We start from the raw sequence: 15,000 nt of genomic DNA, 5'->3' as shown, positions 1-15,000 counted from the left end.
TGAACTTTTTTCCTTCTTTATTTTTTCTTTCTTTCTTTTTTCTTTTTTTTTTTTCTTATTAATTTTCTTCCTCCCTCATTTATTCCATGAAAAATTCTTCATTGTTCGATTAAACGTCAAAGTTTCTAACCTAACTTCTAATACATTTATATATTCTTTCATACGGATTAGTATAACGAAAAGGGCGTTCGAACATTTGTAAGTATTCATCTTATCGATATAATATATATATATATATGTACCGTACTATATACAATAAGATATAGGATGATATCTAAGGTTTGTTCTTATTGAATTTTTCTCATATTTACCCAAGTGAAATGTTTGTTTTCTTAATGAATATTTAAATAGAATCGTTAATTGACCTACTCAAACGTGTATATATATATATATATATATATATATATATATATATATATAGAGAGAGAGAGAGAGAGAGAGAGAATTAACTGTAAAAATAGATTCCAAGCTTGATCGCATTGCCGTATCAAGTGTATCATCGCACACGATTTTACAAGATTAAAAATTTTCAAGTTAAAATGATCGATAATTCGATAGATCATGTTCTAAGAAAATTTCAAAGGTTTTGGATCAGAATTATGAATAAATAAGCAGAAACATTTTCGTTGTGAAAAAAAAAATATATATATATATATATCTATATGTACGTATACGTGTTTGAAGAATTTATTGCATATTTTTATATTACTTAAAAAAAAAAGAAAGAAAAAAAAAAAAATAAAAAATAAAAAAAAAAAGTATAAAGAAAACAAACCATTAACTTTATTTTAACGTGGATTTAAATTTTCTAAAATACTGAAATTCTCATCTTAGATAGAACTAAAATAAATTTCACTCTATAAGTGAAATTTTGTTTAATTCTTAAAAAGAAAAAAGAAAAAGAGAGAGAGAGAGAGAGAAAAAAAATTATTAATTTCATGTAACATCGAAGTATCGATTAAAAAAGAAGATTCAATTTTACATTTGTCGTGACAGGAATTGGATCTTCTCTTTTATTTCTTGTTTGTTTTTTTCTTTTTTTTAAATCGTTCTGAGTTTTTTCTTTTTTTTTTTTTTTTTCTCCTAAACGATGAAATTACAAAGATAAAATGGATTATAAAGAATTATTATATAATTTCCCATTAACTAATAATTATTCTATATTAATACATTAGACAGCATCTTTCTAATTCATTAGTTTCTAATGAAGATTATCTACAATGCTTTGTAAATTAGGATCTTTTAGAAAATATGAACAACAATGTAATGAAGTATATATACAAAAGAAAATTATTTACAAATACATGATTATGCTTATACATATTATCATTGAATTATACAATATTAATTATATTATATTTAATGAAACACTTGGTGATCAACAAGTTCATGCTCGACGATGAAGATAGTAGAAAATTTGCATATATTCATTATTTACAATTGAAAATTGGTTCAATGTATATTTTTATATATTTGTAATAAGTACCTGGTGAATGTATCAGTAAAATCAAGAGGGGGGAGGGGGGCAGAAAACAAAAAAAAAAAAATGAAGAAAGAGAAAAAAAAGTAATAAAAATGAAAATAAAAAGAAAAAAAGAAAAAAAATAAAAGAAAGAAAAGAAAGAAAAAAAAACAAAAACCATAAGAAACACAAATAACATATATATATATATATATATATATATATAAAAAATCTTCGATTTTGTACATCGTCTCGTAATGATTGTGTTTATATATCGTATAAAAAAAAAAAAAAAAAAAAAAAAAAAAAAAAAAAAAAAAAAAAAAAAAAAAAAAAAGAAAAGAAAATGTGTTACGTTTCCGAGTTTCTCTTTCTTTTTCTTTTCTCTTCTTTTCTTTTGTCATTTCGTTGTTTTACATTTGACTAAAAATCGAGATTAATGTTTGTCATTGTCTATTAACAATAGTCGGTGATCCCAAAGTAGTAACATGTTCGTTAAGAAATTTCTTACGATTTTTAATATAATGTGAAGAAGGTGCTGCTCTTATTTGAATATGGCAAACTGTATTGGTTTTATTATTATCTTGAACAATACTTCCTACATTTTGCTTTTTAGCTAAGACATTAGAATCCAAAGTAGAAGTTTTTCGTTTGAAATGATTTATTTCTTGTTTGTTCGGTGCAACGGACGAACGTGTTTTACGTGGTTGATAATCCGTCATTGCCTGCATCTTTTCCAATGCAGTACGTAAAGGTAACAAACCAACTGCAAATGGGATTTCACCATCTGGACTATAATCCGATAAATCCATAATATCGTTATTACGTTCGATAATATCGGACATATCACCCCATAAAGCACGACTAATATATCCTACGGCGTTTCGTTTAATAGGTGACGTTCTTCCCATTGATATTTTCAATCTATTTATTTCATCCGTTGTCATTTCACATTTCAATCGATTATTACCTTTAGACTTTTGATCAGATTTATTATTGATATTCTTTTTCACTACTGTTTTAGAATGATTTCTTTGTGTACGCAAATTATTATTGAAACACTTTTTATTGCAACGTCCAATATTAATAACATTATGATCCGTTACTTTACTTTTATTTTCTTTGATCCTACGTTTTCCTTTTCCAAAGGATTCCATTTTGTTAGGAAAATTAGTTTTCTCAAGAAGTTTATCGTCTATTACGGTTTGTTGTTGTATAGATACACCATTATTAGTTATATCTTCGCAATCCTGTTGATTTAATCTTACACTTCTTCTAAGAACTGGCTTTTCGATATCTCGTTGTACTTTATCATTTATGGCTTTAAAATCAAAATCATCCTTTTTATCTAGATTATTCTTATTTACATTTAAGACCCGTCCATTAATATCCTTACATTTCATTAACGATCGTTGCTCATTCATCAAACCTTCCGCTACCAATTGCATATTTTCATTATCTAAACTAAAAAGATATTCGGCACATTCCATATCTAAGGGCGTTAAAAGTGTTACCGGTATATTGTTATTAGATGGTGTATCCGATAAATCAATTGAATTGGTAGGAGATAATTTTGATACTAAATCGTTCAATTGTGTCAATTCGTTTTTTATATTGATCACTGGCTTACGTTTTTTATGGGTATAAACTTTGATACATTTTCCAACTTTATCGTTTGTGCTATCGATAAAATTTTGTGCTACATCTATTTTCATTTCATCATTCGCATGTGTTTTGGACGAAATTGTAGAATATTTCTCGGGTATATTTAAATCTATAACATCACAGCACTGTTCGTATAATAAAGGTTGTACTTCTTTAACTTTCTCTAAAATTTCATCATTCTTTTTTATATTATTCATTTTTATACGACCCTCTAAATTTTCCTTTGCTTTGTCACATAACAATGGTTTAAACGATTCATCGTGAATTTTTTCTTTAATATCTTCCATTAATAAATAATCTTTAAATGTTTGTTGTAAGTTATTACTTTCTGTATCATACGAATCCTCGTATAATATATGCTTAAAGGTATTATCAATATTGTGTTTTGTATCGATTAAATCATTTCTCCCATTTATTTTATAATTATTATTTTTATGATTCAATTCATTATCGGTTTTATATAATTGAGCTACACTTTCAATAGCATTATTATAATTTTGTGTTTCCATTACTGTGTCTATTATATATGCCAATTCTTTTATCTAAATACATTAAAATAGAAATATTAATGGTTAGTACATTTTAATATTATTAAATATACAATATGTATATATATATATATATATTTTATTCATTTTTATATGACTCTCTAAGTCTTCTTTTGATTTGTTATAGATTGATTCATCATGAATTTTTTCTTTAATATTTTCTATTAATAAATAATCTTTAACACTTTATATATATATATGTATATATACATATTATTATATTAATTTTATACTAATTTAATAATACTTTAATACCTTGAAAATTCTTGAAGCAGTTAATAAAGATGGTAAATTTTCATGAGATATAGTTGTTTCTCCGCAATACATGAATTCCACCATTGCCTTCAATACTTCAAAATTTAAATCTCTAAGTAAGATTATAGGGTCTTGTCCCAAGTCTTGTTGCAGTATTTCCTATATAGTACAAAACAAATAACATTTAAAAAGGAATCATTTCTTGTTATTTTATATACAAATGAATTATGATTTGATTATAGAGAAAAATATGATTCATGAACATATATTTTCTTGCATAGTCATTGAAATGATTCAACTTTTGCATCAATATTTATATTTAACTTAATAATACTTTATATATATATATATATAATATATATATATAATTGAGGTTAAGAAATAATTTTTATATTTCAATACCTATATACATATATGTATATATATAAATTGATTATAAATTTTATATACAGATAAAAAAATTGTCTGTAATCCTAAATTGCGGTTTTATAATTTCAACTGTCCTATACAATTGAAAAGAAATTTATTTGTACATATTTATATACACATTTAATTATATGTTATATGATGAGATATAACTTCATGCAAATTGTGCTTTATATTTACAATCTAATTGATATTATCAATAGAGAAAAAAATATTACACGCGCGCGCGCACACACACCCTTAACAAAACGCATACTTTTACATTCATTTATTCGTATTATCCCTAGTTTATGTAAGTTAGTTACTTAATACCTTTCAAAGGAACAGCTGTTCTTCAAAAATGTGAAAAGTATGCCCACAAAACTCAGTTTCCTCAAATGTTTGCAAAGAAAAATAAATTTCCAATAGATAGGGCTTTTCTTTAGTTTATATGAATTTTTCTACAACCCCTGTAAAATTGGTCTACCGTAAATATTTCTGCATTTTCTAATGTTGCAGTAGATAGTATATCTTTGTTCTTATGAAATTATATTATTCATAAGAACGTTATATACTGAATACATATGTATGTATGTATGTATGTATGTACATATATTTGGTCCTTTTACGGCAAAATCCCATGGTCAGTCGCAATGAAAGATTACACTGGTTTGCTCAAAATAAAATGAACTGAAATTCATATAAATTTTAAATAAATACAGAAAGAGTTTGTTATATACAGAATGATACTTTTAAGAAAAAACAACTCTGTTTCTTTTAATATTTTTATGATATACGATATGTGACAAAGGAACACACGTGCTTTTTATACGTCACTTCAATATTATGAACAATTTAACACGATTTGTTAATACGTCGACAAATGTATTTAAAAGAGAGAGAGAGAGAGAGAGAGAGAGAAGAAAAAAAGAAAGAAAAAAAAGGAAAAAAAGAAAAAAAGTTGAAAAAGAAAAAAAAATTGACGCAATAACGATTATAATATTTTTTTTTTACTACATTAACATTAATACACATAAGAAGCCTTGAAGTTCCCTACCTAATTTTATTATGTAACTAAATCTTTTCTTTTTTGTTTGTTTGTTTTTTTTTTTTTTTTTTTTTTTTTATATAGACCAATATATAAACTTCTGAAATAAAAATTACTCATTATGATTATAAAAACTTATAAAGAAGGGTTATGATATTCAGAAATGAGACGAGACAAATATTACAAGATGTATATTCTCTGATAATATTGTTGTATGGCCTTACCTCAAAGTACGTACTATTGGATGCTAAGACCAGTTTATGAACACGAAGCTTTTGCTCCTCGCAGATAAGGGTAACATCTACTAACGCCTGACGTGCCAATAAGCCATTGAATCTTTCCGCAACATATCCTGCATGATCTGCCCATTTCAGGACACAATGATTGGAACTTTCAACCATGATTATAAACTGTTAAGATAATAATCAAGATTAATTTTTACAATAAATACGAACAATTTGAAATATAATTAACAATTTAATTAATAATATCTCGCTTACCGTTAGATTATTTAATTTTTATTTATTTATTTATTTGTTTATTTGTTTATTTTTATATATATATATATACATATATAAATATATATATATATATATATATATGTATATATCAATCAAAATGTCGATTTCCCTCTGTCACGTATAGATTGAAAAAAAACACGAAATCGTTTGATGAGACGTATGTGATCGACTATGTTCGTTGCATACCGATGTTCCTCACTTATACATTTTCTAACGATAAACATTAAACGATACCGAGCCAAATTCTCTCGAAGTTTAATTATTTTACACAACATTGGTTTACGAATGCACGTGGAATAAATAATTCAAATCGAACCTTACGCAAAGACTAAATCAAAATCTGGCCATCTTATTTTGTAATCCGCTGGACACACGTTACTGAACCACACATTCGTAAAATACATGATACGAAATGGCGTCATTTATTTTGCCTTACGAAGAGAGTCCAGAAATTTCTATGCGAAATTTGAATTATGGCGTTGCGAACAAAAAAAAAAAAAAAAAAAAAAAAAAGAAATAAATAAATAAAAAAAGAAAAAGAAATTAAAAGGAAAAAGAATCATTCTCGTCGATACAATTTTTTTCGAACAAAAAATACGACAAATACGAATTTATTATTATTATTATTATTATTATTATTAGTATTATTATTATCATATTTTACTACGTAAAATAATAAAGAAAAGTAATATTATTCTTCTTGATATTGGTAAAGATCGGTCAATGTCGGATAACCAATCAGAACGTTTCAATCGTACGTACAGTTCGTCACATGAGAACGTCGACTTAACCTCATTTGCTAAAAAAACGTTTTGGTATTTAGAGATCTCTCAAGTTTCTCAATTTTACGATCGCGTTATATATCTATATAGATATATATATATATATATATATTTTAAAATGTCATTAGATTAGAATTAAACGCGGGCTTCCAATGTGTCTCGACGTATTCGAATTATTGATCATTAAAGGACAAAATAATATAACGATAGTACTGCAAAATAAGAAGTGAAACATTAGAAGGTATTTATATATATATATATATATATATATATATATATATATATATATATATATATATATAGTTATATGTATGTGTGTATGATTTATGTATGGATGTATGTATATTGGTTTTGTTTTTATTTTATTAAATACAAACACATTCTTATTCTCCGACATATGGTATTCATATGGTATTCACATTGTAACATTTCTTATTTTATTGTTCGTGCTTTTAATTTGACTTACGTATTATCATAAAAAGAAAAAAAAAAAAAAGAGAAAAATAGAAAAGAAGTGTATAAATTTGATTGATTGATTTATCTACTTCTTTTTTTTTTTTTTTCTCTTTTTTTTTCAACATCGTACAATAATTAACAAATTTCCAATATTAGTTTTATTATCGTTTTTTTTTTTTTTCCGTCAATTATATGATAATGTCTATAATCATGCGAAATTCTTTAGAATTATTTTGACATTTTTCGTGTCTCTATTTCTTTTTTCGTTCTCGTTCTGTCTCTCTCTCTCTCTCTCTCTCTCTCTCTTTTTCTTCTTTCTCTCTCTTTCCCCTTTCATTCTCTCTCTTTGTCACTTTATCTCAGTGATGTTCTTATTACGATTATCTGGGGATAGCCACGATTACATTAGTTGACGTCAATGTTAATGTTACTTGTTATGCGCAATATTATAAATTTCGCGATAATACTTATTTTGAAAAAGAAGTAAAAAACAGAAAAAAAAGAAATAATAATAACAAGAATCCAAATTTTCTCTACCTTTATATTTATTTTAAATACTATCATTATCTAGATTATATTAGTGTCTTACGTGTACACATCGAGAAGTTTCTGATTTGGTCAAGATAGTGCTAGTACCATTCTAATTGCAAAAGGAGTTTCATATTACTGAGAAGTAAAAAATTGTGATTATTAATATATACATATATATATATATATATATATATATATATATATATATATATATTATATACTTTTATATATATATATTTTTTGAAGGTTTTTATGTAAAATTATAAATGATGTAAAATAATTAAAAGCTGTTAATATTTTTGCTGTAATATATTAACACACACACACACACATATATATATATATATATATATTTTAAACAAAATTTATGTATATAATATACTGCATATTATATTATACTGCATATATTTATATAAATTTTTTCTTTCTTTTTCTTTCTTTCATTTTTTTTTTTTTTGTGCATAGGAAACATGTACTGGTCTCTCAGTTTTATTTTGTGTGGTCTGTTGGTGCAAACAATAGTTGCACCTCCAGTTACCAAAGATAAAGCTAATGAAGAACATAAAGAAAAGGATCATGAGGTAAGAAAAATAAAGATGTCCAATTTATGCCATTTAAAATATATTATATTATTAATTGTTTTTACATTTATTCGTAGCCAGCAGTAATGGAATATCATAGATATTTGAAAGAAGTCGTGGACGCATTAGAAAGTGATCCAGAGTTTCGTTCAAAATTAGAAAAAGCTGAAGAGGAGGATATACGTGTAAGTGATTTTAAATATATTAATTGTCTTATAAGAATTATGAATAATATATATTTTTATATTGAAATGTTATATCAGACAGGGAAAATAGCTCATGAATTAGAATTTGTGAATTATAAAATAAGAACTAGATTGGATGAATTGAAGCGAGAAGAATTGGAACGTTTGAGACATCTTGCAATAAAGGAGAATCAATTGAACAATGGTTTGGATCTTAAACATTTAAAGATAGCTGAACATTTGGATCATTCGAATACGCGCTCTTTTGAAATTAACGATTTGAAGAAATTAATAGCCAAGGTTTGTTGGGTAAAATGATATGATTTAGAGTCATTAATATTATTGCATATGATCTATTATTTTTTCTTTTTGTTTTGTTTTGTTTTTTTTTACTCCCCTCCATTTTAACACTTTAATTATCTATCACAGACGACAGAAGATTTGGCAGAAGCCGACAGACGTAGACGTCAACAATTTAAGGAATACGAAATGGAAAAGAAATTCGAACAGGAACAGAAAATAAAGGGTAATATTTTTCTATCCTTTTTTCTTTTTTTCTTTTTTTTTTTATCTTCTTATTACTTATAAAGATTCTGTTATGTGCATCCAGTTGTGTTTTCATATTTATAGCTATGGATGAGAAAGAAAAAGAACAATACATTCAACATTTGCAAGAAGTGAAGAAGAAGCATAAAAATGTTCAGGTAATTTTAAATGATAATATATTTATATGATATATATATATATATATATATATATATATATAAATATATATATATATATTGAGATTATAATAAATACGATTGTCATTAGTTACATCATCCTGGTAGTAAGCAACAATTAGAAGATGTATGGGCAATGCAAGATGACATGGGCGGTGAAGATTTTGACCTTAAGAAATTTTTTTATATTCACGGTAAATAAAAATTATTAAATGATTAAATTTTTATAAATAATACGGACGTTTTTTTCTTTTTTCTTTTTTTTTTTTTTATCATTGATTCGTATATTCTTTTTTAGATATCGATGATAATGGGGTTTGGGATCAGAACGAAGTGAAGGCTTTATTTTTAAAAGATTTAGATGAAATGTATGGAAAAGGTATACCCGAAGAAGATCTTCTTGAGAAAGAAGAAGAAATGGAAAGAATGAGAGAGCATGTATTTAATGAAGCTGATCTTAACAAGGATGGTCTCATAAGGTATTTATTTAAATTTCATTGAAACTTGCAAGCCAATATATATATATATATATATAAATAATTTATATTATTGGTTACAGTTATCAAGAATTTTTGGAACAAACTAAGAAACCAGATTTCCAAGATGATCCAGGCTGGAAACCATTGGATGAACAACAAATTTATTCTCAGGAAGAATACGAAGCTTTTGAAAAACGTAGGAGAGAAGAATTAATTGCAAAGGGAATTGTAAGTGGATTATAAACTGATATAAAATTTTTTATCATCACAATTAATTTATTTGTCGTGAAACAAAATGGAATGATTAATAACTTATTTTGATAAAGTGCAATTTTTTTTTTTTTTTTTTTTTTTTTTTATATATCTATATTTAGTTTTTTTCTGTTTTATTTTCTTTTTTCTTTTCTTACAATTAATAACACACATGACATAGAAAAGTTAGAAAATAATCAATTTTTCAAACCCTCTGATGATTTTAATTTGCATTATTTCATTTTTATATACTAGAGTGCAATTGGCATGTCAATTTTTTTTTTCCCTCTCTCGCTTTCAATTTAAATCTGTCATTTTGTTTTATTTTCTTTTTATTTTTTAATAACAGTTCCTCTCTTTTAATTAAGCACGAATACAATTTTTCTTTTTTTCTTTTCATTTTTCTAATATTTATTTGTAGTACTTAGGAGAATTAACATAGCTTGCACACATATTTTGTTATTGTTAATAGCTACAACCGCAACAGGATAATATACCACCGCAGAATCAACAGGTGAGCTTTACATTTCATCCTTTGGATGTATTAATGAATTCTTTAAAAAAAAAAAAAAAAAAAAAAGTAAAATCCTTTAAAACAAAAAAAAAACAAACAAAGAAAAAAAGAATAATAAGTAAAAACATATCAAAAAATTTTTAATATTTCAATAAAAATATATTTAAAGAAATTTAAATGAGATAAGAAGAATTTTGTTTTATTTAAATTTTGAAATATAATTTACAAATAGTTTTTATCAAGATAATTAAATATAAGGCACATGCACACATATAAGTATGTATATATATATATATATATATATGTATATATATATTTTATAGTTCTCACCGCATGGAAATGTACCTGTTCAACAGCAGGTTGTGAACAATCAAGCTAATACACAACAACAATATCAGTATCAAGGACAACCGGTTCAACAGCAATATAATCCGCAACAAATTCCAATACAACAACAACAACAACAACAACAACAACATTACCAAGGCCAAGTACCAATGCAGCAACAAGGACACTATCAACAACAGCAACACCAGCAATATCAGGGACAGATTGTACCTCAAAATGGACAGTTCCATGAGCAGATACAATCCAATCAGATTCCTGTACATTCGCAAATACAACAGGTACAACAAATACAGCAACAGCAACAGCAACTGCAACAACAGCAACTGCAGCAACAGCAATTGCAACAACAGCAACTGCAGCAACAGCAATTGCAACAACAGCAACAACAGCAGCAGCAACAACAACAGAATACAGTCAATCAAATTCCACAACAACCAAATATTCAAAATACGATATCGCAGCAGCAACAACCTATTCAAAATCAAATACCATCGATACCAGGACAAAATAAGGAGAATCCTGTAGTACAACAACAAAGTCTACCATTGGCAACTAATTCCGCACAACAAGCTCAACAAAATAGCATACACAATGCTGGAAAAGTCTAATTTACATATATGCATATATATATGCAGATGTCTTGACTATATACTTGAATGACTTCAGTATTAATCGGATATTTTCAAGATTGTCCTAATACAGATCGAAAATAAAAAAAAAAAAGAATACACATTGCAATTTGACGAATATGACAGACAAACTTTAACTATATAGAGCATATATTGATTTTTTACTAATAATAGCGAAGAGAAATTTATATAATTTTACAAGGATAAGCATAAATAATGGTTTTTCTCATCTCAACAGCTGGGGTTGTTATCGATATAAACAGAAAAAAAAAAAAGAGAAAAAGAACGAAAAAAAAAAAAAAGAAAAAAAAGATGGAAAAAAGGAAGAAGGAAAACAACAAAACAAAACAAAATAACATGTCAGTTATATCGAATAAATTGGTATAAATTAATAAAAAATAATTGTTACTATAAGCGGTATAAAAATTTTTTTTCTTTTTTTTTTCCCTTTTTTTTCTTTTTTTTTTTTCTTTTTTTTTCATAATCTTTTGCAATAAATAATTTACGTGCATTTTAACTATTGTTATTTTCTATTAATTAATTTTTCAGGGTGCTTGACCTGTACTAATGAAATGTTCGACCTCATAGGAATGATTCATTTGTATTACGTAAAAACTTCTGATACCCATAAAAGTAATTTGTTTGCACTACATCTGTGACCCCCCCCCCCCCATAAGAGAATGTAATGTTTCGCTTGTGCTACTTAAACGTTTGACGTCATATGAGTAATTTACTTGTACCATTCTGATCATAATATGAACGCATGACTCAAGTACAACTGACGACGTATGTTTGATACACAAATGATCGCATGATTATCATTAACACGTTCCGTGCCAAGTCATTTTTGCCTGACTTGTCGCTCAGGCCATTTGATATTTTGATTAAAGAAAAAAAAAAAATGACTGCGTGTACCACCGGTGGTACACGTGGCCTGAAGATCAAGTTTAACGTGTACCACCGGTGTTACCACATGGCATGGAACGTGTTAAAAGTAATTGCAATTGATAAAATGTGACGTGCAATTAGATTTTTTTTTTTTTCTTTTTTACTTAATTATTTTTTTCTTGTTTGATGACTTGAAAAACGTGCAAAGAAGTACGTACCTGTGATATATTTTTTTTTATACTCTTCCTCCACCCCCCCACGTCTTTTCTTCTATTGATTTTTAAATCGTCGATGGTTATTACTGAAGAAAAATATTTTTTTTTTGTTTGTTTTTTTTTTTTTTTTTAATATATTTCCGTCATATTAGGTTTGACAAAAAGTACACTAATAATAATACTAATGATAATAATAATAATAATAATAATAATAATAATAATAATAAGGAGAAGAAGAAGAAGAAGAAGAAGAAAAGGAAACATATAATAACAATAACAATAATAATAATAATAATAATAATAATGTGCTGGATGGAAATGATAATAGAATACATATATATATATATTTTTTTTTTTTTTTTTCTATATATATGTTGATAAATTCATTATTAAATATCTTACGAAAATTTACAAGAATAATAATTATTATTCAAGCGAATGCCTTTTATTATTATATAACTCGTTTAACATTATCTCGTTTATAGTATTTTAATTTGTATGTAATTTCGATTGATTGGATTGGATTGGATTGGATTGGATTGATTGATTGATTGATTGATTGATTGATTGATTGATTGATTCTTTCACAACACTGATTGTTTAAAGCACAATATTATCTTGTTATTTTACAACATCGTTATTTAACTGCATATATAATATAAAAAATATACAAAAGGGATTTGTGATAATTTTAATCTATTAGAAGAACGATCTCCCTTTGATAATAATAACAACAATAATAATAATAATAATAATAATTCAATTATTACGGATTTGTCTTTTTTACTGGGGCGAATGTATAATTTTTTTTTTCTTCGGCTGTATATATATATATATATATATATATTTTTTTTTTCTTTTTCTTTTTTGAAGTGCTCGCACGCGTTCCACTTTTATTTTTTTTTTTTTTTATTATTATTTTTATTTTTTATTTTTTTTTTATTTTTGTTTTTATTTTTTATTATTACCACATATGCATTTTCAGCATTTGATGACATGAATATATATATATATATATATATATATATATATATATATATAATTTTTTTTTATATTTCTTTTCCTTTGCATTTTTTATCGTTGTAATCTCGACGGATCGTCCAATTCTCTCCGCACGAATAATTTGCAAAAATATAATATGAATAGAGATAAAAATATGAGAAAAGAGAATAAAAAAACCAAGGAACAGAAAGAAAAATATAAAAAAAAATTATTGTCGGGCAAACGCACGAGAATTTTTGATCGAGAGTGATGAGATAAAGTGACAAGTTAAAAAAAGAAAAAAAAAGAAAAAAGGAAAAGAAAAAAAGGAAAGAAAAAAAATGAATGAAATAAACCAACAATATGTTATTTTGTATTTGTTAAAAAACAGACAACCATTATTCCGTACAAAAATGGTATTGAAATGAGACTTCAAAGGTAATTAATGCAAGATCGAATAGCGGGGATATTTATTTATTTATTTATTAATTTATCTGTTTCCCGTTTTTTTGATAGGATTTCCGAGTGATAAAATGAATGAATAAATAAATAAATAAATAAATAAATAAATAAATAGATAAATAAATAAAAAAACAAAAGTGATAACGAATAATACGAGGATTTTGAAGCGAGATGAGATGAATAAAAAACAAAAAGAAGAAAAAAAAAAGAAAGAAAAAATTAAAAGAATGAAAATAAAATACAAAATGGATTCGTTAACAATTATATTTGTTAAAAAAGAAAAAAGAATGGACGCCATTATTTTAATGAAAATACTAATAGAAAAGAGACTTCAAAGGTCAGAAATAAATAAATAAAAAAAAAAAAAAAAAAAAAAAAGAACATAAAGACCGTAGTGATAACTTTATACGTTTGTTAATTTAATTTGCAAATTTGCAAATTTTTTATTTATTTATTTTCTCTTCTTTTTTTTTTTGAAATTTGCTTTGAGGAAAAAACACGCAGCGGCTCCGACAAGCGAGGAGTCTCTTTTTTAATCAGGTATACTAATCGTCGAAATTTAATATTACGTTTAAAAACGTCAAGGAAGTTTGTCGTTAGAAAAAACGTGAGCGTGTAAAAGTAAGCAAGCAAACAAGCAAAGTTTTACCATGTATATGTGTGTGTGTGTGTATATATATGTATATACGTATGTATATTATATAATACTGTATATGTAATTTCATTTTTGCAAATTTATATTACGTCTAAAGGAGTTATCCATGTCATATACAAGGCTAATGATTAATTAAATGTCAACCCTTTGTCTTTTTATTATAATTAACATATAATCTTTTCGACATATATACTTTATATATCTGTTTAAAATAAAATATAAAATAAAATAAAAATTATATATATATATATATATATATATATATATCTATATGTCTATGAGAACTCGATTTAAAATTAAAATAACAAAATTAAATTGAAAAAAATTAATATATATGAAGTATTAAAAAAAAATACGATCAATTCTTTGCTTCCATTTTTTTCGATCCAATTACGAAATCGTTACGATTTAATATT

At 25.3% G+C, this 15,000-nt stretch overlaps 2 protein-coding genes across 7 annotated transcripts; one reads left to right on the top strand and one right to left on the bottom strand.

Moving 5' to 3' along the window:
* Positions 1-1,780: 1,780 nt before the first annotated feature.
* Positions 1,781-6,388, bottom strand: LOC124428137. 5 transcript variants are annotated; one of them, XM_046971872.1, is made up of 5 exons: positions 5,608-5,740; positions 4,946-5,025; positions 4,669-4,805; positions 3,931-4,089; positions 1,781-3,669 (listed from the first exon to the last, which is right to left on the bottom strand). In XM_046971872.1, the coding sequence occupies exons 4-5, from the start codon at positions 4,012-4,014 to the stop codon at positions 1,909-1,911; spliced, it is 1,845 nt and encodes a 614-aa protein (XP_046827828.1). In that variant the 5' UTR covers positions 4,015-4,089; positions 4,669-4,805; positions 4,946-5,025; positions 5,608-5,740; the 3' UTR covers positions 1,781-1,908. The 5 variants fall into 5 exon arrangements, with proteins under 5 accessions (XP_046827828.1, XP_046827824.1, XP_046827825.1 ...); XM_046971868.1 differs by lacking the exons at positions 4,669-4,805; positions 4,946-5,025 and adding an exon at positions 5,884-6,388 and having other exon boundaries at positions 5,608-5,793; XM_046971869.1 differs by having other exon boundaries at positions 4,669-5,025.
* A 404-nt stretch (positions 6,389-6,792) lies between these two features.
* LOC124428138 (nucleobindin-2-like) lies at positions 6,793-11,741 on the top strand. Of its 2 annotated transcripts, none has more exons than XM_046971873.1 (11): positions 6,793-6,927; positions 8,139-8,254; positions 8,332-8,439; positions 8,518-8,739; positions 8,869-8,965; positions 9,070-9,143; positions 9,253-9,355; positions 9,460-9,640; positions 9,721-9,868; positions 10,365-10,406; positions 10,730-11,741. In XM_046971873.1, exons 2-11 carry the CDS (start codon positions 8,144-8,146, stop codon positions 11,360-11,362), a joined length of 1,719 nt encoding a protein of 572 aa, XP_046827829.1. In that variant the 5' UTR covers positions 6,793-6,927; positions 8,139-8,143; the 3' UTR covers positions 11,363-11,741. The 2 variants fall into 2 exon arrangements, with proteins under 2 accessions (XP_046827829.1, XP_046827830.1); XM_046971874.1 differs by lacking the exon at positions 6,793-6,927 and adding an exon at positions 7,458-7,815.
* The last annotated feature ends 3,259 nt before the right edge of the window (positions 11,742-15,000 follow it).

Source organism: Vespa crabro, chromosome 11, assembly GCF_910589235.1.
Source record: "Vespa crabro chromosome 11, iyVesCrab1.2, whole genome shotgun sequence".
NCBI classification, from domain to species: domain Eukaryota; kingdom Metazoa; phylum Arthropoda; class Insecta; order Hymenoptera; family Vespidae; genus Vespa; species Vespa crabro.
The sequence above is the reverse complement of the archived record's forward strand: the minus strand, read 5'-3'. Positions and strand labels throughout refer to the sequence as shown.

Coding starts and splice junctions, on each gene's coding strand:
- LOC124428138 (XM_046971873.1), top strand. CDS start 8,144: ATGTACTGGTCTCTCAGTTTTATTTTGTGTGGTCTGTTGGTGCAAACA. Junction 8,440..8,517: donor CTGAAGAGGAGGATATACGT/GTAAGTGATTTT, acceptor ATGTTATATCAG/ACAGGGAAAATAGCTCATGA. Junction 8,966..9,069: donor ACAGGAACAGAAAATAAAGG/GTAATATTTTTC, acceptor TCATATTTATAG/CTATGGATGAGAAAGAAAAA.
- LOC124428137 (XM_046971868.1), bottom strand. CDS start 5,784: ATGGTTGAAAGTTCCAATCATTGTGTCCTGAAATGGGCAGATCATGCA. Junction 4,090..5,607: donor CCAATAGTACGTACTTTGAG/GTAAGGCCATAC, acceptor TGTACTATATAG/GAAATACTGCAACAAGACTT. Junction 3,670..3,930: donor CTGCTTCAAGAATTTTCAAG/GTATTAAAGTAT, acceptor TAATGTATTTAG/ATAAAAGAATTGGCATATAT.